A 25,174-nucleotide genomic window follows, 5' to 3' on the forward strand; every position below is an offset into this window, starting at 1 on the left:
TTGAGAAGGAAAAAAAAAAATTATGTACACTTTTTTTTAAAAATTAGTGAAATTATGTTGGTTCATTTTTGTTGTTCATTTTGAAGAGATTTATTTTTTTAACAAAAGAAAAGTTTAAACGTTTCGGGATGATCATAAAAATTGTAGAATAGTGAATGACAGGAAAACGAATGATAACAAGGATAAGCAATTATACATGGACTCTTCTTAAAAATAAAGAGATTTGTACAAATATCATATCAAACGCTTAATGAGTCTCCAAATTTCTATCTAAAATGTGTAAAAATAGTGAGCACCACAAACATATGTTTGTATCATCAGCTGTATATCTTAAAGAAAAAACAGAAAAAAAAAAAAAATTTATACTAATCGGACAAAAAAAAAAAAAAAAAAAAGCATGCATAAAGCTACTAGCTTAATTATCATCCCAAGAAGCCTTAGCAATGGGCACTTTTCACGAAAAAAACAAAGCAAAAAATGCGAAGCAAATTTATCATAGAAAAATGAGCATAACAAATTTAGTGTGGCAAAATGAGCGTAACAAATTTAGTGTGGCAAAATGAGCGTAACAAATTTAGTGTGGCAAAATGAGCGTAACAAATTTAGTGTGGCAAAATGAGCTTGGCAAAATGAACTTGGCAAAATGAGCTTGGCAAAATGAGCTTGGCAAAATGAATGTACGTACGATTCTGAAAATAAGAGTTCCAAAACAATAATACTGAAGAAGCATTTTCTTGCTTGACCTTCATTTAAAAATTTAACTTAAAACCTTGTTGCCAATGCGTAGATACGCCTTTTCGTGAATGAACCAATATACGAGTACATATATGCATATGCATAATATGTATGTATAAGTCGCTTAGCAGACGCATTTACTGTTGTACGCCGTTACTGTGCACTGCGCAAAGGAAAATTTGTTACCCTAATTGGATGTTCTCTCATTGCTTCTAGCTTCTCCCTACTGACTGTGCTCTGCTCTAGCTACTCGCTGTTTTCTCCTTAACATTATGTCCCTATACTTTGTCCCTATACTTTGTCCCTATACTTTGTCCCTATTACTTTATCCCTATTACTTTATCTCTATTACTTTATCCCTATTACTTTATCCCTATTACTTTATCCCTATTACTTTATCCCTGTTTCCATACACCCCAGTCCCAACTATACTAGATCAGCAAAACAATAATGAATCAGAGCCTCCCTCGCGTTCTGTATTCTCGTAAATGGGTTTGGGTCTAAAAGACGCAAACATAAATCTAGGACTTCAGGATGTTGTTTCCAAATAAAAGGATCAAAATGTGGCTTAGTGTGGGTTAATATTTTTTTTTTTAAATGAATAGACATATTATTATTAATTTCAAATGGAAATCTTCCATCCATTAGTGCATATAAAATAACTCCACATGCCCATATGTCATTACCAGTAGATATAATTCCATCTAATGACTCTGGTGACATATAAGGTGCAGTGCCACAGATATTCTTTGAAGTTGTACTTCTACTATCACTATTAAAATTACCATTATTATAAACATGCTCCATCATGTCCATATCAATTAAACATAAATCACTGTATGAATTATTGTTATCCTTTCTTTCCCTTCTGTCTTTTTTAACACTATTGCTCTTTACTTCTTTGCGCTTTGTGTATTTCCCTTCATGTAGTTGGAGACTCCTTAAGGGAAGGTTGTTCCTCTTCGACTCATAATTACCGTCACTAGCATTGCCTCTATTATTTCCGATGCTCCTACTACTCCCCCTTTTAGTGGTGTTTATAAGTGTTTTGCAACCCTTAGGAATAAAGCGCGTATGCACGTAATTACTACTACTACTACTACCATTACGCATTTTCCTTGGAATCTTAAAACCCTTTCTAAAATTATAATTCTCAGAGGTATAGATCCGAGGTTCATATGAATTTATGGATATCAAGGAATTTTTGGAAATAAAAGAATCGAGAGAAGTCTTAGAAGAAGAAGAAGAAGAAGAAGAAGAAGAAGAAACTCCTATTCTACCTCCTGCTCCTCTTTCTCTTTCATTCTTGACAATTTCTTCATCCTTCTCATTAAAATCCTTTTCTTTCCTTCCTCTTTCAAAATGAGGTGGTGGATTTATCTCGTTGTTGCACAAGTAAGGGGCGTTTAGTCCAATATGACTGTTGCTGTCGTTTCCTGAATAGTCATCTTCATAGTAGCTCTCACTGCAGTAGTGTTCATTATCATAATAATCACTATCGCTAGCATCTCCTCCACAGTTAGCTTCTTCCGAATCACTGTCATTGTACAACTCATAGTTTATTCTATCCGCAGAAGTGGTATATTTCGCGCGACTCCCCCCCTCACCTTGTAAATTCATCAAAAATGGGTAGTTATAGTTGTAGTTGCAGCAGTAGTCTTTGCTTCTAAACGCTCTTCTCCTAACATGTCGAGCACCTCTTAACGTCCTGCTTCCACATGATACTGATCTATTGCCCTCTTCAGATATATACGGAACATTACTATCAGCTAGTCTGTAGGAGGTGCCAAAATTTTCATAATTCATATTTGCTTTTCTTTTTTTCCTAAACATAATGTTTTCAAATTTAATATCTCTATGTATCATATCCTTTGAATGTAAGAAGTCTAGAGCTAAGAGTAGGTTCTTCATTATCTTTTTTACTTCATATACATTTAACGAATCCGGTGCAAGAGACATAAAATAGTCGAATAAAGTACATCCTTCACAAAAATCCATAATTATACAGTTATAATTTTTTGCAGTAAATACATCATATATGGATATAATATTTTTATGTGGGTTACTTTTTAAAAATAAATATTTTTTTGTAAAATTGTTTGCATATTTTGAATCATTATCCTGATAATTTCCTTTTTCTTTTAAAACGATCTTCATTGCATATGTTTTCTTATCATTTACATTTATGCATTTATACACTTGTGACTTATCTCCATAATATATTAAATCGACTATATAGTATACATTATTATTACTGTGCGTATTGGGGGTATTGCACTTATTGGGTGTATTGCACTTATTGGGTGTATTGCACTTATTGGGTGTATTGCACTTATTGGGTGTATTGCACTTATTGGGTGTATTGCACTTATTGGGTGTATTGCACGTACTGGGCGTATTGAACGTACTGGGCTTATTGCACGTACTGGGCTTATTGCACGTACTGGGCGTATTGAACGTATTGCTCGTTTCATTTGTGTAGGGAACTGAGTCAACAGCACACAGAGAGCACCATCCATTATCAATCTTATCGATGGTTCTGTTCCCGTACGCATCATTCCCATTTAATGAGTTACTCGTTTTACTTTTCTGGTCATGTTGTTTACTGGAAGTTCTTCTGTCTCTAAGAAAATCTCTATCATTAGAAACAGCGTTAGAAGCACTGTTAGAAGCTTCTATAGAAGCCTCTCCAAAAGCAGCAGTGTTATCTTCCCTTTCATTCCCTTTCCTTATTAATTCCAGGCTTTTCCCCCTCTCCTCCATGGGACTTCTTCCTGTGCACCTACTCGCAATGCAAAATTCACATGCTGATATTAAAGAACAAAAACAACAATTGTTAGAGCCTTTTACAAGATTCCGTTCTCCCTCTTTTTTTAACTGATTTTTGCATTTTTTCATTATATTTCTGCATATTACCTCGTCAAATGTATAGGGGTAATAATTCTTTCCTTCCTTAATACTTCTCTGTTTGCCGTTTTCTAAAACGTATGGCCTAACTTCATACATTTTATTCAATATGATGTTATTGCCACCCCCCGTTTTTGCTACATGTACATGTTCAGGTACTTCGAAACTGTTAAACAGATGTAACTTATTCGACATGGTAAATTTTAAATCATTATCTGTGTTATTCTTTTCTATAATACTTGTGGAATAAGCCTTTAAAATGTTCCTCTTATCACCTGCTTTTAAGGGGGTCTTCTTCTCTTTAATGCTTTCATTAGTGTATAATGCTACCCTTTTTTGGATCCTGTATGGGTCTGACTTATGGCTCAGATTATCTCTATCAGTGTCATTGCTATTACTACTGTCACTGACACTATCACTATCACTGCCGCTACCATTTCCAATCCCACCTATCCTACCCTTTCTCACACTATATTGATAATTGTGTAGAGAGTCAGGCTTACATCCCATGTTTCCGTTTAACACCTTTTCCACAGTGTGCTTTAACAATTTAACATATGGCAACAGCGATTCTTCCTTGCTCTTTAGTGGTGGCATCGGTTCTTCCTTATTCTTAAAATTCTTTTTTTTTTTTTTTTTTTTTTTTTTTTTTTTTTATTCATCATTTCTTCCTTTCTTTTTTTTTTCTTTATAAAGTACCTAAAGCGTAAATTTCCACTAGGACCTATACGCCTATTATATATTTCTTTTTCGTACGAAAAAATGGAAAGATTAATTTGTTTATTCCTCTTAATATATTGTATTTTCTCATTCTTTTTCTCTTTAACATACTTTTTCATAATTAAAAAGGATTTATCTTTTTTAAGTTCTTTTACTGAATGGTGTATTCTTAACGCATTCAAAGAGCATGTTTTATTATTGTTCAGGCTCCTTGTATCGTCATAATATGTGGAGGTAGTACTTCTACTGTTTTTATTGCCATAATTTTGCGCCTTTTTAAATGCTATTGTTTTTACTTGCTCTTTTGCCTTTACTCCTCTTTTCCTTATATCATTCGTATTCTTCTTTTTTATTTTTTTTAATTTTTTAAGTCTTATGTTTTTAAAAACCATATAACCTTCCATACTCTGCATTTTATTCTTTGTAAAGCCAGAATTCATATTTGAAAATATACTTCTGTGGCTTCTCTTCGAAAGTCCTTTACTGTCACTACCGTTGTCACTATGACTATTATTTGCTCTTTCACTTCCTGTTACACTACCATTTTCACTATCTTTCCCAGCGCTGTGATTACTCCTCCTATCGTTCAAGTTGCTTCCTTCACCTCGTTCAAAACCAAGACTACTACTGAAACAGACATCATCACCTGCACACACACATCTGTTGCCCTTATAAACCTCTTTGTTACTAACATATTTATTTTTGCAAAAAATATTAACTAAACTATTTCGATCATTTCGATCATTTTCATCATTTCGATCATTTCGATCATTTTCATCATTTCGATCATTTCGATCATTTTCATCATTTCGATCATTTCGATCATTTACATCATTTCCATCATTTCGATCATGTCGATCATTCTGATCATTACATTCAAAAGGTCTATTACTACTTATGTGTTGGTTATACACGAAACGGTCATCCATGTTGTGTTTACTTCTATTTGTTATGGTCCCATCAAAGCTCCTATTTTTGATCAGAGTGCTAAAGTGCAAAATATTTTCTTTTGAGATAGTAAATATTTGCGCGTTCTTTACTCTTGATTCAAATAAAAGGCAAGATTTCGATTTAGGATATAGTGTCTTTGCAGTTTTACCATCATTGTTATTACTGGTGTTATTCCTGTCATTTTTATTTTCGTTCCTCCTATTATCTTCAGAATCCCCACTGCAATCACTACAACCGCTACAATTGATGCATCCTCTTCGACTGCGATATGAACTAACCCATGTTTCGTTATTTTCATTGATTTTGAATTCATGCTTGAAGACACTGTTCATGGGAAGTGGCCTGGTGGGTTTATCAGCAAACAACGATTTGCTGTTGATATCATTTAAAATTTTGTAGTTTTTATAAGAACTAACACTAGCCTGTTTTTTATTTTTATCCCTTCTCTTTTTATTCTTCCATTTATTAAAACACGTATCATGCGTCATATGTAAATCCTGAAAACTTTGTGCCGTTTCTATTTCCATCCTGTTTTTCCTTTTTTCCCCTTTACTACGTCTGCTTGCATAATTATTAAAGCAATTACAACTATTATTACTGCCACTACTACTATTACCATTGCCACTACCGCTACTATTGCCACTACCGCTATTACCATTGCCACTACCGCTACTATTGCCACTACCGCTATTACCATTGCCACTACCGCTATTACCATTGCCACTACCGCTATTACCATTGCCACTACCGCTACTATTGCCACTACCGCTATTACCATTGCCACTACCGCTACAACTACTACTACCGTTACCACTACTACTACCGTTACCACTACCATTACTCTTCTTCTTCTTATTTTTTTTTTTTACAATTCGACGTTCACTCATTAGCAGACATTCACTGTGTGCTTTTTTATTCGGTAGATTTTTAAAAATGTTATTGCCAAGTACATGTTTTTTCTTTTTGCAACTATTTAAAGCACTTCTTCCCTTCAGACTTTGCATTTCATCCTTGCCCTCCTCCCATGTTTTGTCATTTTCTTTATCCAGTTCATTCTTTTTTTTTTTTTTTGTTTTAACTTTTTTGATATTTCTCATACTTTTTAAAATAGTTAATTGTTTTTCATTATATCGTGAGCTGTTTCGTTCATGCATAAAATTGCAAAAAAAACCAGACTCACAATTGCTATAATAATAATTATTATCATTATCATTATTATTATCATTATTATCATTATTATCATTATTATTATCATTATTATCATTATTATTATCATTATTATTATCATTGTTGATATTTTGATGATCGATCGTGCTACTATCCGTTCTGCTGCTATTACCGTCAGTAACGTAACAGCTAGTGATAAAACTTCTACCATTTTTATGATTATAAATGCATTTGCTGTCTCTACGAGGGAACCACCTTGTAATGATCATTCCTCTTTTAACGTGTGTGTTACCATTTAAATCATTTGAGTCTGTGCTAAAACTTTTAATAAAACACTTTGACATGTTATTATATTTTTTTTCTGCGTGAGAACTGCCTAGTTGATTGTTCCTATTTTTTACCATAATCCTTTTTGTTTTTGCGCACGAAGGGAATTTAGGGTTGTTCATACTTCGGCCCCTGTAGACGCCCTCCTCACTACTTCCTTCAATGCCACTTGTATTGCAACCACTTCCTTTGCTACTCACCCTTCTTCCTACACTACTGAGACGTCTACTCTCCTCATCGTTGTTTCCCATAGTGCTACCAACAAAATTTTCCCTTAAGAAACAGTTTAATAGAGCTCCCTCCGTGTAATTACTCGTTGCCAAATTACCAGCACAAGTGCAATTCGATGTAGCCATATGACTAGTAACACCTGTCCTATTATTGATATTTGCACTTATATTACTACCTTTTTTGTTTATATTATTTTTATCGTCCTTGTATAATTTATACTGTTCGCGTAATCTACATAGTTCACACAGTCCACTCAATTCACACAGTTTACACAAGTCATACTGTCCACTACATAACTGAGCACTTACATTTGATGCATTGGTGGATTTTTTAAAACTGGATGAAAGATCATCATTATTTTCGTATATGCCATTCGTATAATAATTTTTACTTACTAAATTATTCCAAGTAAATGAGTTAAGATTACACTTAACTACACTTTTCTCTCCACAAGTTATTTCATTTAATGTATTAGTGTCTTTGTTTATGTATGACTTACTATTTTCATTTACTATATTATTGTTATATTTATAGAAACTAATTAAATTAGTTTTTTCCTTTTCTTTTTGAATACCACATATTTTTTTATTAGGTATAAAAGAGTTAATGGAGTTATTCGAATCGTCAACCCTATTATTATTATTATTATTATTATTATTATTATTATTATTATTATTATTATTATTATTATTATAAAATCTTATCAATTCTCTTGAATATTTGAACTCCTCTAACTTATTTATCTTGTTATTTAAGATAATATCATCATAGTTTTTACATTTGTTTGTTTGTTTTTTTTTTTTCATCATGCTGATACAATGTTTCATATTCCATTCATCCTTTGAAGCACAGTAATGAAGAGCAACACCATTGCTGTTACTTTTGCAAATTCTTCCGTCAGAACAGTTGTTAGGGGTGCACTTTAAATGCTGCATATATTTATAGTTTATATTTTTTTTTTTAATAGTACCATTTTTGCCATTTTTATCATTTTTATCTCTTTCATAATTATTACCATCTTTACTGTTTATTCTATCACTACTATACTTGTTCGTGTATACCTTACTTTCGTCAACATGTGAGTTAATAATTTTTAAATTTGGGGGTACTACATAGTTTTCCATTTAGACATAGGCAATGGGTCTTACAAGAGGAAAAAGTATTTTAATTATTCTTTAATTCGGAAAAATAAACGAGTAAAAGTAAAAGTGTGTGGACGTGGGGAAGTAAATATGTACGTAAATACATGCGTACACGAACAAGTGGACAAATAAGAAAACATGTAAATTCATACGAAAATATAACTGAATGGAAGAATTCTCATCGATGCGACACATAAACGGAAGCATATGTGATTAACAAACGAAGTAGGATTTGTAATTAGAAATGCCGCAATGTAACTGATCAAACGACTTCTGTACAGAAAAAAAAAAATAAATAAAATAAAACATAATAAAATAGTAAAATAATAAAATAAAAAAATAAAAAAATAATAAAATAATAAAATCAAAAAATAATAAAATAAAAAAGTAAGAAAGTAAAAATATAAAAATATAAAAAAATAATAAAATCCTTGATCTAAAAGGAAAATGTTTACTGTACTCAAAAATCGCTTCCTTAAAGCTCGTGAAATACTTCTTCAAGTTATTCTGTCCTTGATATATGCACTAACAACTAAGTAAAAATCCTTATTACTGAAGTGTGTTTATATACTTTATTCTCCTTATTCATTTTTCTCAACCAGTTTTAGTATATTTTGCGAACGTACATGTAAACTGTAAAATAATATGTCAAAACATTTTCGAAAATTTACGCTCAGTTAATAATAATATATGAAACTAATGGATGTATACAGTTTGAAGCGAAAGTACAAGGCATAATAAATTAAAGGTAGAGAATCTACAACAGGGAGAAATAATTATAGTACACATACATATATATACATATATATTTAGTCATGTATTTATATAAAGAAAAAAAGAAAAAAATATATATAAAAAAAAATTAAATAACAAAAATTACATATTTTTACGAAAAAAACAAACTTTTAACATTTTCATAATATAATAGAAACAAAAAAATTAATTAGAATTTATACCTAATTTATAGTATATACAAATTATCTACAAAATAGAGTATAACCTTTTAATATGAAGCTGCAATACGAAAAATCAGAACAAAATAAAAACATTAATTTGGTGCAAAAAGAAGAAAACGGTGAAGCAACATATGCACCGTCAACACATTGAAAAAGAAAAGAAAAAAAAAAAAAAAATAGCAGCAGAGTCAACAGCAATATTTAATAACGCAAACATAAATAGTACAATAACGAAACAGTAACAACATCAATAGCAGTAGCAGTAGCAGTAGCAGTAACACCAACTGTAACAGCAACAGTAACAGTTTCTATTTAATCGCTTTAAGCGTGAAACTTATATTTGTGAACATGCGCAAATTAGTTACATGTAATTTTTTAACACAGTTTTTAACTTGTTTGGCAGAATTTTTAACGCAAATATAACCATAATTTTTTGCAATTTTTAGCAATTTTTTGCAATTTTTAACAATTTTTTGCAATTTTTTGCAATTTTTAGCAATTTTTAGCAATTTTTTGCAAATATTAGCAAATATTAGCAAATATTAACAATTGTTAAGCAAATTTTAACTTTTTTAATACAAATTTTATGTACAGGTCATAATATTTTTAGGATTTGTTCAGAAAAAAAAAAAAAAAAAATATATAAAATAAGGTAAAAAATGAAGTAAAAAATAAGGTAAAAAATAAGGTAAAAAATGAAGTAAAAAATAAGGTAAAAAATAAGGTAAAAAATGAAGTAAAAAATAAGGTAAAAAATGAAGTACAAAATAAATTAAAAATTTTACGCAAATAAAATAGCTTTTTCCATGTGCAACTTCAATTAAAGGGGGAGTTGTAAAAATTCGTAAGAGTACAAAAGAAATGTAAAAATATTCATATGTTTATCTATACATATATACATATGTTTATATATTTATGTATATATGCAAAATAGTAGTTGCTAAAAATTCTACACTGTCATTTTTCCGAAAAGTTCTATATTTGTCTATGACTAATTATTTAAAGCTAACCTTTTCATGTAAAAACAACAGGATTATGCTAATAAACAAATTTTTTAAATAAACACCTGCACAATTAATACAAACAGCTAACTAAAATAAACAGTTATACATAATATATATTTACATAAACATACATACCCATATACGTATAATTACGTGTAAATAAACATACATGTATGTATAAATAAATGGGAAAAATATATATATATATATATATATATGTACATTACTAGTTCATGTATACATATGTACACATTCTGCTGCCAGATGGCAACCTTCTCAATCTCGTTCTTATACGAAGGAAAATTTTAATGGACTTTCAGCATAATATTACTAAGATTTTCATTTACCATATTTAGTAATTTATATAATTATTTATATATTTGTGTATTTACACATTTTATTTTACTTTTTATTTTTTTTGCAACATCATTTTGTAAAAAAAGGACATAAAATAAGAGTTAACAGAAAAAGGTGTAACTTGGTCATAAAAGGGAAAGAAAATATTAAAATAAATATAATAGAACTTGGAAAAATAAAAGGGTACATAAATATATATATAAGCATATATACATATATATATGTATATATGTATGTATAAATATTATTTGACAAAATGCGTGCAAAAAAAATAAATTTTATAAAAATACAAAAAATGTTAAGTAGCTTTTTTATTATAAAGTTTGGAATTATATATATATTTTTTTTTTTTTTATGAACTTTTCATAAATAAGCATGTTAATGTGTTTACATATATACACATAAATATGCAAATTCTTCCGTGCTTCACTGTATGGGATACTCATTTTTTAAAATTAAAAAATACCTCTGCGAGATTGCTTTTATTTTTTGTAAATGTTTTGAATTATTCTACATTTTAAAAACAAACAAATATATACATATATGTATATATATATAATGAACGGTAAAAGAAATAAGAAATAAGGAAAGAAAATGATGGGGGGAGAGAGAGGGTATCAATTTTTCTTCGGGTTTGATGTCCTTCCAAAACATATCAAAAAAAAATAAAATAAATTAAAATAAAAATAGAGTAAAACTAAACAAAACAAAGCATAACAGAAACAAAATAATATAAATCAACACAAAATAAAACAAAATTGCTCCTTTCAGTTACAGATTAAAATTATGAATAAAATATCCTTTTTCCGTTTTTAGTCTTAATTAATGTACCTTTTTATTCGAACATGCGTGTATTACTTGATGGGCAGTAATTGTTTCCTTGGTAGTTCCCATAAATTTTAAAGGAGTTAAGCTGAGTTTCCACAAAATATTTCCCCATAAAGTGGTACAAAATTGTATATACATATATATGCGCACAGTCCGTTACAAATGGACAAATGATTTGAAGCAATATTAAACAAAAAAGCAAAAAAAAAAAAAAAAAAATTAACGGAAAACACATTAACTTAAAAACATACCAGGGGATGTTAAAATGCGTGAAATTTAAAAAAAAAAGTCAAGTCTCAAGTCCCACTACTTATATAGCATGATAAATAAATAATAGACAACGTACTTTTAACTTCCTGCATAGCAGTTGGATTGTTAATGGTTTTTAGTAAGCTTAAGCATTTTAAAACAAGATGTGGATTAATATTTTTAAATATTAATAATGACTGTACTTTTTTTAACAAAACGACAAACGGTTCGTCAAATATCTTGTATTTTAAAAGAAAATGCAAACTTAACATTATATTTTTAATTTCTTTCATGTCAACTCGTTGTATAAATTTGCTAATATGCGCAAGAATTTTTTCGTCAGCAGTTTTATTATCATTACTTACATTGTTGCTGCCAATATTTCCATTGCTACTACTACCACTTGTATTGCAAAGAATTTTTAAAATTATGGATAGACCCTTTTCTGTAAGTTTTATTTCTTCACAGTCATTTACTATTATATGGTTTAAAAGGGAACTGCCAACTTCGTTCATTTTTTTTACGTTTTCCGTTTTTTCTGCACAAAAATATAGAGCTATTAAAGATATATAATCCATATTGTTCAATTTATTTTCTAATAAGGTCCAAAAAAGGTTTATTAAAAGAATAAAATTTCCGTCAAACGATTTGCTATTACAGTAGGCATGAAACATAACAACTAACTCGTTTACAGAAAACGAATTTCTTATTTCTTTTATTCTATCATAAATTAATTTCCATAAATATTCGTTCTTCATTCTTTTTCTGTTAATATCTTCACATGTATATGTTAATGCAGTATTGTTCATTTTTGAAACACGTCTAATATATGTATCTTCCATATTATAAACTTCCTCCGTATATTTTATGCGTTCATATTTTTGATGAACATGTGAAGAGTATTGGATCTTTCCACTGGCACTGTGTCCTATCCTCTTGCTTAATAACAAAGCCGAATTCAGGTAAAACGTTTTTGGTTTCTTCAACATGGTAACGTAAAAACGTGCAAAATGGAGAAGCGTAAAAAGATGAACAAGAATTGAGCGATAGCTGCAGAGCTTAAAAAAAAAAAAATTAAATAAAATAAATAACGAAATAATGGAACAACGAAATAACTAAATAAACTTACATATAACAATAGCACTCACAACTTTATGAGAAATTTTTACTTACGTGCTTAACTTGGGTGCTCAAAATTTCCACATACACATATAAACACACATGCACATACATATACACCCATTTTCTTAATTATTGCAATTTTTAAACACATACGTGTTGAATAGAGGAATTTTATTTTTATTCTCTCTCCCCTCCTGTTTTAGATATTTGTGCATTTTAATTAAAATTTTTTTTTCTTTTAATTTGCAACGTATAAAACACTGCTATATGTGTAAAGGTGCATTCACAATTGATATGACGTTTCGCTTGGAGAACAGCTCTAATGTACTGTGTTTGTTTTACTTCTACACAAATTGTACAATATGCTACGCATGTAACGACTTTGTTTAAATTGTATAAAAATTATCTTTTTAATTTTCCAAACATTCTTATATTAAAATAACCCTTCTTTTTTTCTTTTTTTTCTTATTTTTTGAAGAGTAAAAATTTTTCGATTATGGTGCTCATAAGTAGAAGCTTCATTACTTATTTTGTGTCATATAATGAGAAACATCTCTCTCGCCAGTGCACGATCTTTTGCTGCCATCACTTGAAGCATGCGTATATATATATGCACATGAATATATATATATATGAATATATATGCACATGAATATATATATATATGAATATATATACATATGAACGTTCTCGTTTTAAGTTTGTTCCTATAGAATTATCATTTTAACTGCTTAATACAGCATAATACTTCCTAAAAATTAGGCAATTTTTATCTTTTTCTGCAAAATGGATGTATGTCATTAATGAGAAATACATGAACTGTTCAGGTAATTTCTATATGTTTAAAAAAAAAAAAAATATATATATATATTTCTCACCGCAGGAATATTTTTTTTTTTGAACATGCAAAAATTATCTGAACCGTTCATGTTTTTTTTAAAATATAGTCTGAGTGCCCAAGGAATTGTTATAAATTTAGAAAAAAAGGGAAACAATAAAGGATTGGATAAAGGGATAAAAAAAAAATATATATACTTATCTGTTACACGAGCAACTTTTGTACATCCACGCATCGCTCAACGTAAAAACGTAAAAAAATACATATATATATATATATCTATATATATAATATTTATTCCGTATAAATGTTTTCATTTTGTGCAACGCTCTCTCGCTCAAAGCAGAATGGCAGTTTTATTTTTGCAAGTTTTTTCTTAAATGATAAAGTTAATGTTTTATATTATGTAAATTACCCTTTATTACATGTAGTATATATTTTTTGTGGTCCCAAAACGTAAGGAGCATGCGTGAATGATACATAGTTGTATATATATATATATATATATATATATATATATATATATATATATATATATAAAACCATTGTATATTTTTTTTTTAGTTTTGAATGAAAAACATAACAGTAAAATTTAAGAAAATATTATATTCCCACTCTTAGTGTTCACAAAAATATGAGCATAACAGAGTAGGCGCGAAGATGTATCACAGAAGAGAAGAATAACACCGATCTTAGGAAAAGAAGCATTTTTATTGGTTCCCTTTCTTTGAAAAATAGGGAAATAGATAAAAATATATATGTATGTATATATATATATGTATATTTGCATGTATTTCTCTTTAAAACATTTGGTTTGATGGCTTAAAAAGGACAGAACAAATGAAATGTAAAAGTAAAAACAAAAAGGTATCATTCTGTGAACCAGTAGTAGCGCCAAATAGCGTAGAGAAGGAGAAAGGCGAATTTGACGAATATGTTTTGGACGAATGTAGGGATTCTTACATTTTAGGAGATGAAGAGTTAAAGAACCTTTTAGAAAATTTCAATCCGTTAGATTTTGGCATTAAAGAAAAATTAAGTGAAAGTGAAAAAAAAATACTCATCAAGGAGATTTATGGAAGGATACATGTGGACTGTCCTACTTCCGATGGGAAGAAAAAAGCTGCAAAAAAAAGCGATGGTAGCATTAAGGTGTTGGATGAAGAGTGCACTATGAAAAAAGGCGAAGCGGTAGAGAAAGATCAGTTAGGAGGTAAAAATATTAAAAAAAAAGAATCAGTAGATGAAAAACAAAATGAAATAAATAGTGAAAAACAAAATGAAATAAATAGTGAAAAACAAAATGAAATAAATAGTGAAAAACAAAATGGAACAAATAGTGAAAAACAAAATGGAACAAATAGTGAAAAACAAAATGGAACAAATAATGAAAAACAAAAAGAACAAAAGAAGGAAAGGAAAAAGGTGAAACGAAAGGAAGAAAACTTGACCTATCTGGATGGGGACTGTTATTTCCCCAATGATGGGTATGACTACGAACAGCATTTAAAACCAATTAGTACTAATTTTATAGAAATAAAAACAAAAAAGAAAAATAATTTTTTTGATATAAAACCTACGGATGAAGAGGAAAAGGAATTATTTAAAACGTTCGATGCGGATAATTATGAAGAATTAAATGATAATTTTGTATGTGAGGCTCAGAATGTAGACAGAGCAGAAAAATTGGAGATTGATGATGAAATAATATGGGGAACTGGGGATTCCTTTTTGCCCCTTGTATGTACGAATAATGCATCTTCTATTGAAGTGAGAAGCGTAGTGGACGAAAATACTATGCGTGATTGGAGTAGTGTTAACGGTAATGTTAGAGGCAGCACCAATGGGAGTAGTAAAACAGAAAAGAGGGAAGAAGAAAGTAGTACGAGCGTAGCATTTTCTCCATCAAGTGCTATGTGTTGTGATAAAGCATTCCCGATTGATAGTACTAGTAAAGGACGTACGGCATTTGATGAAAGTTGTCATACTGGTAGTACACCTAAAAATAATAATACGAATAATACAATACTTGATTCAAAAAAAGAGGAGGATGTGAGAAGAGATGAGAGAGATTTGTATTCATTAAAACTGAGTGATTTCGTTCAACTCGAATTGAACAAAGTGGACAGTAAAATTAATAGTAAAAACAGTAAAAATAATATCAATATCAACAGTAGTGGTAGTAATAGTAATGTTGATGAACTAACAAAAGTAGTAAAAAAAAAAGGAAAAAAAAAAGGAAAAAATTGCTTACGGACCGCTGATAATCTGATTGTCAACATAGATACTAAAGAGAAAAATAAAATTCTTCAAATTTTAAAATTGCAAAAAGACGAAATTGTCGATGATCAGGTTAAATCCAAGTCAGACTATTCAGAACAAGAAAAGTCATCCAGCTATAACTGCGAAACTATTTTAACGACAAAAACAAATACTACTAATCATCCATACAAGTTAAATATACCCAAATGTATAAAGTCAACCCCTATACTGAATGGTGCTATAGGGAGAACCATTACTAAGGTGAAGGAAGCAAACAAGATGAAAGAGAAGAACGATGATATCATCAAACTTGAGCGTTACTTGGTTTTAGAAAAGGTAACCCCGATTATGCAGGGAAGAGAATAGGATGTATCTCTCCTCCTGTGTGTGCGCAAACTAGTATATACACGTAGTACTACTGTGTCGCTTGGGATATGGCAGTGCTTATGTATGTGTCTGTGATGAAGATGTATATATGTATATATACTTACATATGTGCATACTTATGTGCATGCATATGTGCGTACATATGTATATTTTTCACCCCCAATTTTTAGGTTAAAACGACGAGAAATAAAAACGAAACTGCAGAAGAAAAAAAAGAAAGGAAGAAATCAGTTAAAGAAGCCCAAAGATTAAATAGGAAACTAAAGAAGGAAAACTCGCTCCTTATGAAGGTTAGCACCTTGTACATAACGGTGCTAATTCATCTTTCCCAGCATTCGTTTTATTAATTTACTTCATTTTTTAATTAATCCTGTTGACAACATTATGTGTATTATTTTTATTGTTTTTTATTTTTTACTGATTTAATTTATTTATTTTTTTTTTTTTTGCTCACTACAGAACGAGAAGAAGCTGATGAACAAGAATAACAACCCCTTCGATATAAGAGACAACGTAAAATATATTAAACTATAAATTTGTTTATCTTTTTGTATGATTTTAATTAATTGTTTGTATATGTGTGTTCCTTTATTACACCTCATATTGTCTCTTATCATTTGGGAGGGAATGAACATTTTTATGAATATATACAGCTAAAATTTTAATGAGCATTACAATAATGATTGAGCTTTATAGGGAAAAAATGAAGTTGATTTTTTATGTTAACCTTAAAATAGTTTGTTACATTATGCTGTGCCATATTATTCATTCATTTGTTCAATTATTTATTAATTCATTCTTTTAAAATAAATTTAATTTATAACTTCCAAAGGGAGTGTTGTGAAAAAGGTAAATCCGCAAATCTTTTTCACATTCAGCGCACACTTGCATATGTGCATGTAATTATGTGTGCACATTTACTAATAAATCAAAAGGAAAAACCTACTAAACATTTTTAAAGAACTAGTATTCGGCAAATAGGAACAAAAAAAAAAAAAAAAAAAAAAAAAAAAGAAAAAAAGATAAAAAGAAAAAAGAAAAAAAAAAAAAAGAAAAAAAGATAAAAAGAAAAAAAGAAAAAAGAAAAAAGAAAAAAAGAAAAATAAGGTAATAAAGGAATAAAAAAATGAAGTAATTAAATAAATAGATAAGCATAATACAATAAAGAAATAAAAAAAAAATATAAATAAAGCAGTATGCGGAATATATAAATATATGCATACGAGATGAGGTCGAACTCTCCCCTTTCTCCATGTACATGTTAAAAAGTGGAGTTGTCACATATCGGAATAATTACGTTATTAAAATAATTCATAATTATGTTGAAATATCTATCATCAGGATTTAAGGGCTCATCATCATCACATCCAGTGTCTAGGTAACTACCAATATAACGACAAGTGTAGCTTTTACCTCCGTCGACATGACTATGGTCAGAATATTCTGAGGTAGAATGCCTCCCCGTCAAATACCCCCAATGCATATATTCTTCATATATTAGGTCCAAAATAGACAACTTTCCCAAATGATTGTTTAAATACGAAATGATTGCTAATATTAAGTCTTCATTAAAATCATCAAAAAAATGTTGCGGTTGGTATAATACTGCTACTTCTACTGCTACTTCTTTTTCCTTTTCTTTTATTATGCCATATTTCCTTAAAAAAATATTATAATAAAATAATTTATCATCATACACCTTCTCACAAAATAAATTTTTATCTATATTTACAACTTTTGCATCATCTTTTTCTGGAAATGTACAAGGACTATTGTAGTAGATCCCTAGCAGTGAGTTAAAATTTAACTTGGAATAGCATTTATAAAAATTCAAATACAAAATTTGAAATAGTGTTATCATTTCGTCTTTGTTAAGGTTGTATCGATTATAAAGGCCATTTTTTTTTATGCAAGTATCTCTATTTTGATTATATGATGAAGGATCAATTTTTGTGAAGCATTTCTTGCTTCGATCCTCACTAGTGCCCCCTTTACCACTGCATCTGTTACTGATCCTTCTATGGCATCTACTACTTTCACTATTATTTCCATTACTAACTCCACTGCTATCCCCACTATCATCCCCACCTCTTTCCGCTCCTCTGACCCAGTATGGGACTTTCCTTATTTGTACTTCCTCTATACAATGAGCTAATATTTTGTTAAAAAGGATACGTGTGAATGTCTCATCAAAATTCAGATTGACATCTATATTGAAATCCTTGTGTGAGCTAACCTTAAAAAATATATTTCCTTTCTCAAAATGCACACTCCTTTGCTCATTTAAGTATACATCTAGATATCCCTTTAAATACACATAACGCAATTTTTTGTTCTCTTTAGTTTGGGAGACTACTTCTTCATCGACTTTGATTCGTTCTGAATGCTTCTTACGTTTATTACACCCCAGATGTTTATCGTACTTTCCTTGCTCATTACATTTTTCACGTCCATTATATTTTCCGCGTTCCATGTATTTAATGTGTTCGATATGCTTCTCTTTGTTCTCTACATCCCCGACCTGTGCCATTATGTGCAAGCTGCTATTAATTTCACACACCTCATATTTTCCTTCATTTTTCATTCCATCCGGTATATATCCACTTTTTTCAGAACTGTCTATTATCCTTTCTCTTTTTTTCATATTTGTATTATGTGTACCTTGTAACCTCTTTTTAGGATATACTTCATGTGCACTATCATCCGCTTTTCCATCCGCTTTTCCATCCGCTTTTCCGTTGGCTCCTTTAATTTCGTAGTAGCGCCTTTTATTGTGCTGTCCTAATTTCTTCCTTTTGAATGACTTAAGTTTTTCTATATCCTCGTTAACCCTTTTTCGGATAAGAGCAGTGGTATCCACTTGCTTCTCGACCTGCTCGGGCTCCATGGGCACATCGCTTTTTTTCAGTTCAACAAAACTCTCTTCCGAGGTGAAATGATTTTTTATTTTTTTATGTTTAAAATTATTTATTTTCCTATGTAAGATTATTTTCAAAGGTTTCCTTTGCGCATTTGAGCTTTTCCCCTGATTGGGCTCCTCTCCATGTCTTTCCATTTTCACTTCCTTTTTATCATCTTCATTCTCTCCGCATTTATCCTCCACTTTCTCTTCCCCTTTTTTCCTTTTTTTTTTTTTCTTTTTAAAAAACATCCTGAACAGTTCATGCGAAAGGAAAATTCGATATTTAACGCTAGACAGTTTGCACAAATTTCTCGTGATCTTCCTTATTTTACGCATAAAGAGTATCTTACAACTATTTCTATCATTTTTCCTGGATAAGTTTTTTTTAATTTCCCTTTCATATCTACAAAACTTTTTTATTTTATTTTGTTCAAAAATCTTTTTTTTCATTATTTCGTTTTCGCTTAGTGTTTGGCACGTGCCCCTTTGGAAGCCTCTCTGCAAGTCACTGTGAATTCCACTCTTAATGTTCTCTTTGATGGCTTTTTCTCTACCTCTTTGAAGAACTGTTTTTCCTTTGATGTGTTCATTCTTTTCTTTTATTTTATGAACACACACGCATGCACAACCACTGTCATTGCAGTGGCAACAATAGCCCCATTGGTCCTCACAACTCCGCGTAGTTATTACTATATCAGTAGCACAACGAATGTTAGTAGTACCAACACTGGTGGCAATACTGGAAGCAGCAGCAGCAGCAGCAGCAGCAGAATCAGTACTGATTTGATTTTCCTCTTTTATACTCTCCTCCTTTTGTGCCTGTTTACAGTTGTGTGTGATCCCGCAATCATGATTCTTAATTGTATGATTAAGCACCCCGTTATGTAAATTTACAAAATCTTGCTTGTGTTTGTTTTTAGAGCTAACTTTACCTGACTGTTCATAATTTAAACCAAACTTTTCTAAAAATGGTACATAATTCTCACTGCATATGTTGTAATCTTTAATATGATTTTCTTCAAAATTACGAAGATATGAATAATCTTTCTTTAAATGAAGAGAACTTATGACATTGTAATTATACCCACAAGTAATATATGCATCTACTAACATATCACTACATGTGCATATTTTATGTAAGTGATTTATAAATTCTCTACATTTATAATAAAAATAAATCTTTTCCATTTTATCCATTTGATAACTATTTCTTTTGTTTATGCCACACAAGAGGGGTCCATATGAACGTGCTCTTTTTTCACTACATAGACTCTTTATAAACATATTACCATTCCCCTCCAAATGAAATAACTTGGAATAAGGGGAAAACAAACGACTGAACAGTTCTTTATCATCATTAACACTTAAACATAATAATGACAGGGAACTATAATTTTTAAAAAATTTAAAAATGGATTTACATATATACTCACCTGAGTTATGCATCTTTTCTGTCGGGTTTGTAAGGCAAACTTTATAATCTTGTTCATTTAAATGGTTGAAATAAAAAATATATTTCATATTATTGTAATGAGAAAAGGTGTAACCCTTTTCTTTATTTACATGCATATTAATACCTCTTTTTGTTCTTTCCTTTTCTAACGAAAAATTTACTTTGTACCTATTATGGCCTAATGTATTCTCTTCTCTCTCTTTCCTCTGATTATTCGTGTTCAGTTCGTCTAAATTAGCTTTAATTTTGTTTTGCAGTTGCTGGATTCGGATTTTTACCTTATCAACGTTAAAGTGCGCGTTTGTTTCGTTGCTGGCATGGCCATGCTTTCCCTTCTCCTGTGCTCTATTGCTGCTACTGCCAATGCTATTACTATTACTGTTACCACTGCTATTACTATTACTGTTACCACTGCTATTACTATTACTATTACTATTACTATTACTATTACCATTGCTATTACTATTACTATTACCATTGCTATTACTATTACTATTACCATTGCTATCATTATCATTTCTGTTAGTATTACTATGCACGCTGTGGGACGCTACATCATGAGTGTAATATGCGCATGCATTTTGACTGATACTCGTAAAATTTGTTGACACACTACCAGTATAATTGAATATTCGTTTCTCAATAAATCTGTCCTTTTTTGAATAAGATCCTCTATCGGCATAGGATGAAAACTTTTTTGCACTTCCTGTCCTTTCCCCTGATTCGAATCTCGCATCCAGTTGACCTTTGTAATGGCACAACTGGGGTCCACACTGTACGGACTGCCCTAGCTGCCTCTGTTCACAGGGATATAAACCATTCATTTTATGTATATCCCCTGTGCTGATGGTATTACACACGTTACTTCGACACCTACTACTGCATATACAGCCACAGTGTATGCCACAGCTAGTGCCTCCACCCTGCTCTGAAACGTTTAACGTGTATACGGAATGATTCGTAAGGTTATCAATCCTCCCACACTTGGTATTACCACCGTTATGTGAATAACTCAGCACATTGCCACTGTTCTGATCTCTGCGATAGGAATTTATATTCATGTAGGAGTGATTCATAGCGTTACAAAAACCGCTAGTATAATGCTGTCCATTTTTACGGTCATCACACGGTATCGCTGTCATCCTTCCGTTCATGGAACTGCAATTACTGTTATCATTTTTACCTTTATCAACATATACGGTAGAAAAAAAGGAGTTAACACCGTTCCTATGCAATCCTTCCTTTTTGCTGCAAACATTATTTACATCATTTTTTTCACTCCTATAATTTGATTCATCAAAATAAATATTATATGGGTAACTAAACATACTATCTATCATTGAATTTAAAATTTTATTATATTTTATGTTAAACTTAACGACATTCTTTTTTCTTATATGACAGAAATTTTCAAATTTAAAAAATTTATTTTTTAGCTTTTTTCCCTTGTCTTCTTTTATATTATGTTTCTTTTTCTCTTCATAAAAAGAGGAGGTATTATATTTTTTTTTTCTACCCACACTATTTGTAGTATCTCCTTCATTATCACTACTAATTTGTCTACTTGTAGCTCCGATCCCTTCCTTATGTGTGGTATGGTTTGAGGCTCCAACATTAGGCTCAAAAACGTCGTTGTTCTTCACAAAGGGGAAATCATTTACATTACTACTATTATCTTTTTTGTCAATATTACTACTATTATCTTTTTTGTCAATATTACTACTATTATCTTTTTTGTCAATATTACTACTAATATCTTTTTTGTCAATATTACTACTATTATCTTTTTTGTCAGTATTACTACTATTATCTTTTTTGTCAATATTACTACTATTATCTTTTTTGTCAATATTACTACTAATATCTTTTTTGTCAATATTACTACTATTATCTTTTTTGTCAATATTACTACTATTATCTTTTTTGTCAATATTACTACTATTATCTTTTTTGTCAATATTACTACTATTATCTTTTTTGTCAATATTACTACTATTATCTTTTTTGTCAATATTACTACTATTATCTTTTTTGTCAATATTACTACTAATATCTTTTTTGTCAATATTACTACTATTATCTTTTTTGTCATTACTATCACTTTTAAAATTTCCTTTAGTCTTCAAGTCTCTATCATCGGTACTTCCTATTCTTATTCTCCTCACATATGAAGCATCCAACTCTTCCCCATCAACGGAACTCAGACAGTTTGACGTTTTGTCATCATACAAATTACTTAGTGCCTCATTATAATCTTCGCTCTTTTTATCACATCTTACAAATGACATGAACTGTTCATAATTATTGCAATTATACTCATAAATGCGTTGTTTATCACTCCTTCCTTGTTGATTTTCTTCCTTCTCGTTTGAATTATTAACGAGGCACAAAATGACCTTGTCCACTTCCCCTTCGTAGTTATTCCAGGGTACCTCCTCTTTTAAAATAGCTGACTTTGATGTATTTAAATTAATGTCGTATTCAACTCTTACCTTGTTACAACAAGATTCCATGTGAGCTGGTTTTACCACAGTACTTCTTACTCCTCTATTTATTTCGTCATCTTCACAACATTCAACCACAGGATTATTTCCTAATTCATCCTGATCATTCATTTTATTTTAAAAAAAAAAAAAAAAAAAATTTCCATAAACAAACATTTTCTTTGTTATCCTTGCACATTTTGCATTCTTCCCTATGCGTTTATTTGCCAAATGGAAAAAAAAAAAAAAAAAAAAAAAAAAAAAAAAATTCAATATTCCCTTTTTTACTACTTAAGAGTACAGTAACACAGGAAATGGACTTTGTTATTCATTTTATTTTTCCTCTTTTTCTTTTTCTTCTTAAACTTCTTTTTCTTATACTTCTTTTTTTTCTTATACTTCTTCTTTTTCTTATACTTCTTCTTTTTCTTATACTTCTTCTTTTTCTTATACTTCTTCTTTTTTTCCTCTTTCCCCTGGGGCAAATTTTTAAAAGTTCGAATTTTCTTTAACAGTTCAGGTAAAAAGTTCACCTGCCTCAAAAAGGGATTTTTTTTAAATACCCACTAAAATGGGTCATTTTAATTTATTTTATTATTTTTTTTCTTCTTATTTTTCTGATATACAGTAGTAATTCTCGTTTTGAAGAGGGATTAAGCGCCTAATAAGTCTTAAATATGGTGCTAATTAAATACGAGCAAAGGTAATTTAAAAAAAAAAAAAAGAAAAGAAAAGAAATGAATAGTACTGACCATGTTAAGGTGCTAATTCATGCGAGTGCAATGAGATCTTCCCAATTTTGACTATCTCGCAGATTGTTTTATTTTATTTATTTATATATTTAAGTATCTATTTATGTTATTTTATTATTTGCTCTTATCTTTTAATTCCACGCAAAAGTTTGGTGCCTAAACGGAATTTACAAAACGGGAAAAGTGCAAAAAGAAGGAAAAGACTTTTTTGTATATTTCGTATGTTTATTTTTTTTTTATTTTTTTATTTTTCTATTTTTTTTTTTTAAGCAATATTATTCTAAAGGAGGGATTTACAGCCATTTCGCTGCTTCGTTCCGCCGTCCATATGTATAAGCATAAATATATATTCACACATACAAACGTACATACATACGTACATACATACGTACATGTGTAAATGTTAGTGAAGGTAGAAATGACGAAACATGAAACATGATAAGAAGAAGTGTGCTCAGATTGGCCGGGTATCCCAAGGCCTCTTTTCATGAACAGAATATAAACCCATTTTCAAATGTACAATGGTACGTTAAAAAAGGTGCAAACGAAAGGGAAAAATCTATTTGAGGGCGTTCCTTTTTTTTTTTTTTTTTTTCTATATCCTTCTTTTCGCCCTTTTTTATATTATATTATTTTATTTTATTTTTTTTTTTTTTTCCTTTACATCCTTCGCCCTTTTTTGTTTTCCTCTTCAATATAAAGGAAAAGTCAGCCCTTCCTGAAGAAGAACATGCCGAAGACAGACTTATTTGCAGAAGAGCACATTTCGAAAAATGCGATAAGTGTATTTGATAAGGAGAAAGGGAACTGGTTCGTTATTGATGCATATAATAAAAGCGTTGGTAGTTTAAGTGTGTGTATTAGCAAGTTATTACAAGGGAAATATAGAGTCGACTACAACTCGAATAGAGTTAATAGTAGTAGTGTAATTGTAGTTAATGCTATTCATGTGAAATTTTATGGACATACATGGGACACAAAAATTTATAAATTTCCAAGAAAGAGTTATTCAAAAGGTCACAAAATATTAACATGCAAGACTGTTTTTGCAAGAAATCCATCTATGATTTTAAATTTAGCTGTTAAACGAATGTTACCAAATAATAGACTAAGGCAAATTTTTTATCGTAAACTTTTTGTTTACCCAGGTGCACTACACCCTCATTGGGGAATACCCCAAGTTATAATTCCCAAAAAAAAAGAAGACAAAGATTCTGAACAAAGCAATGTAAAATCCTTTACAATTGTGTAAGGGGGAAGGGAGTGAAAAGAATGGATACGCATACAAGCGAACGAACATATATATATATATATATATATATATATGCACCTTTTATGCGCGATCCCGTGGCACTGCTCCCCTGTCAGCACTTTCCCCTTTTTCTGTTTAATATACAAAAA

At 30.2% G+C, this 25,174-nt stretch overlaps 5 protein-coding genes across 5 annotated transcripts; 2 read left to right on the forward strand and 3 right to left on the reverse strand.

The window, feature by feature from the left end:
- Positions 1 to 1,161: 1,161 nt before the first annotated feature.
- On the reverse strand, positions 1,162 to 8,162 carry PmUG01_04017700 (serine/threonine protein kinase, putative; the record flags this gene model as incomplete). The annotated part of the gene is given in 2 exon segments (XM_029003172.1): positions 1,162 to 4,272; positions 4,287 to 8,162. The coding sequence occupies 2 exon segments, from the start codon at positions 8,160 to 8,162 to the stop codon at positions 1,162 to 1,164; spliced, it is 6,987 nt and encodes a 2,328-aa protein (XP_028859632.1).
- Positions 8,163 to 11,621: 3,459 nt separating this feature from the next.
- Positions 11,622 to 12,563, reverse strand: PmUG01_04017800 (conserved Plasmodium protein, unknown function; the record flags this gene model as incomplete). Its single annotated transcript, XM_029003173.1, has 1 exon — positions 11,622 to 12,563. The coding sequence occupies one exon, from the start codon at positions 12,561 to 12,563 to the stop codon at positions 11,622 to 11,624; it is 942 nt and encodes a 313-aa protein (XP_028859633.1).
- Positions 12,564 to 14,374: 1,811 nt separating this feature from the next.
- PmUG01_04017900 (conserved Plasmodium protein, unknown function) lies at positions 14,375 to 16,717 on the forward strand (the record flags this gene model as incomplete). The annotated part of the gene is made up of 3 exons (XM_029003174.1): positions 14,375 to 16,132; positions 16,354 to 16,473; positions 16,643 to 16,717. The coding sequence occupies 3 exons, from the start codon at positions 14,375 to 14,377 to the stop codon at positions 16,715 to 16,717; spliced, it is 1,953 nt and encodes a 650-aa protein (XP_028859634.1).
- A 727-nt stretch (positions 16,718 to 17,444) lies between these two features.
- On the reverse strand, positions 17,445 to 23,153 carry PmUG01_04018000 (conserved Plasmodium protein, unknown function; the record flags this gene model as incomplete). The annotated part of the gene is made up of 1 exon (XM_029003175.1): positions 17,445 to 23,153. The coding sequence occupies one exon, from the start codon at positions 23,151 to 23,153 to the stop codon at positions 17,445 to 17,447; it is 5,709 nt and encodes a 1,902-aa protein (XP_028859635.1).
- Positions 23,154 to 24,208: 1,055 nt separating this feature from the next.
- Positions 24,209 to 25,025, forward strand: PmUG01_04018100 (mitochondrial ribosomal protein L13 precursor, putative; the record flags this gene model as incomplete). Its single annotated transcript, XM_029003176.1, has 2 exons — positions 24,209 to 24,297; positions 24,476 to 25,025. 2 exons carry the CDS (start codon positions 24,209 to 24,211, stop codon positions 25,023 to 25,025), a joined length of 639 nt encoding a protein of 212 aa, XP_028859636.1.
- Positions 25,026 to 25,174: the final 149 nt, after the last annotated feature.

The sequence above is a fragment of the Plasmodium malariae genome (assembly GCF_900090045.1).
Source record: "Plasmodium malariae genome assembly, chromosome: 4".
NCBI lineage: Eukaryota > Apicomplexa > Aconoidasida > Haemosporida > Plasmodiidae > Plasmodium > Plasmodium malariae.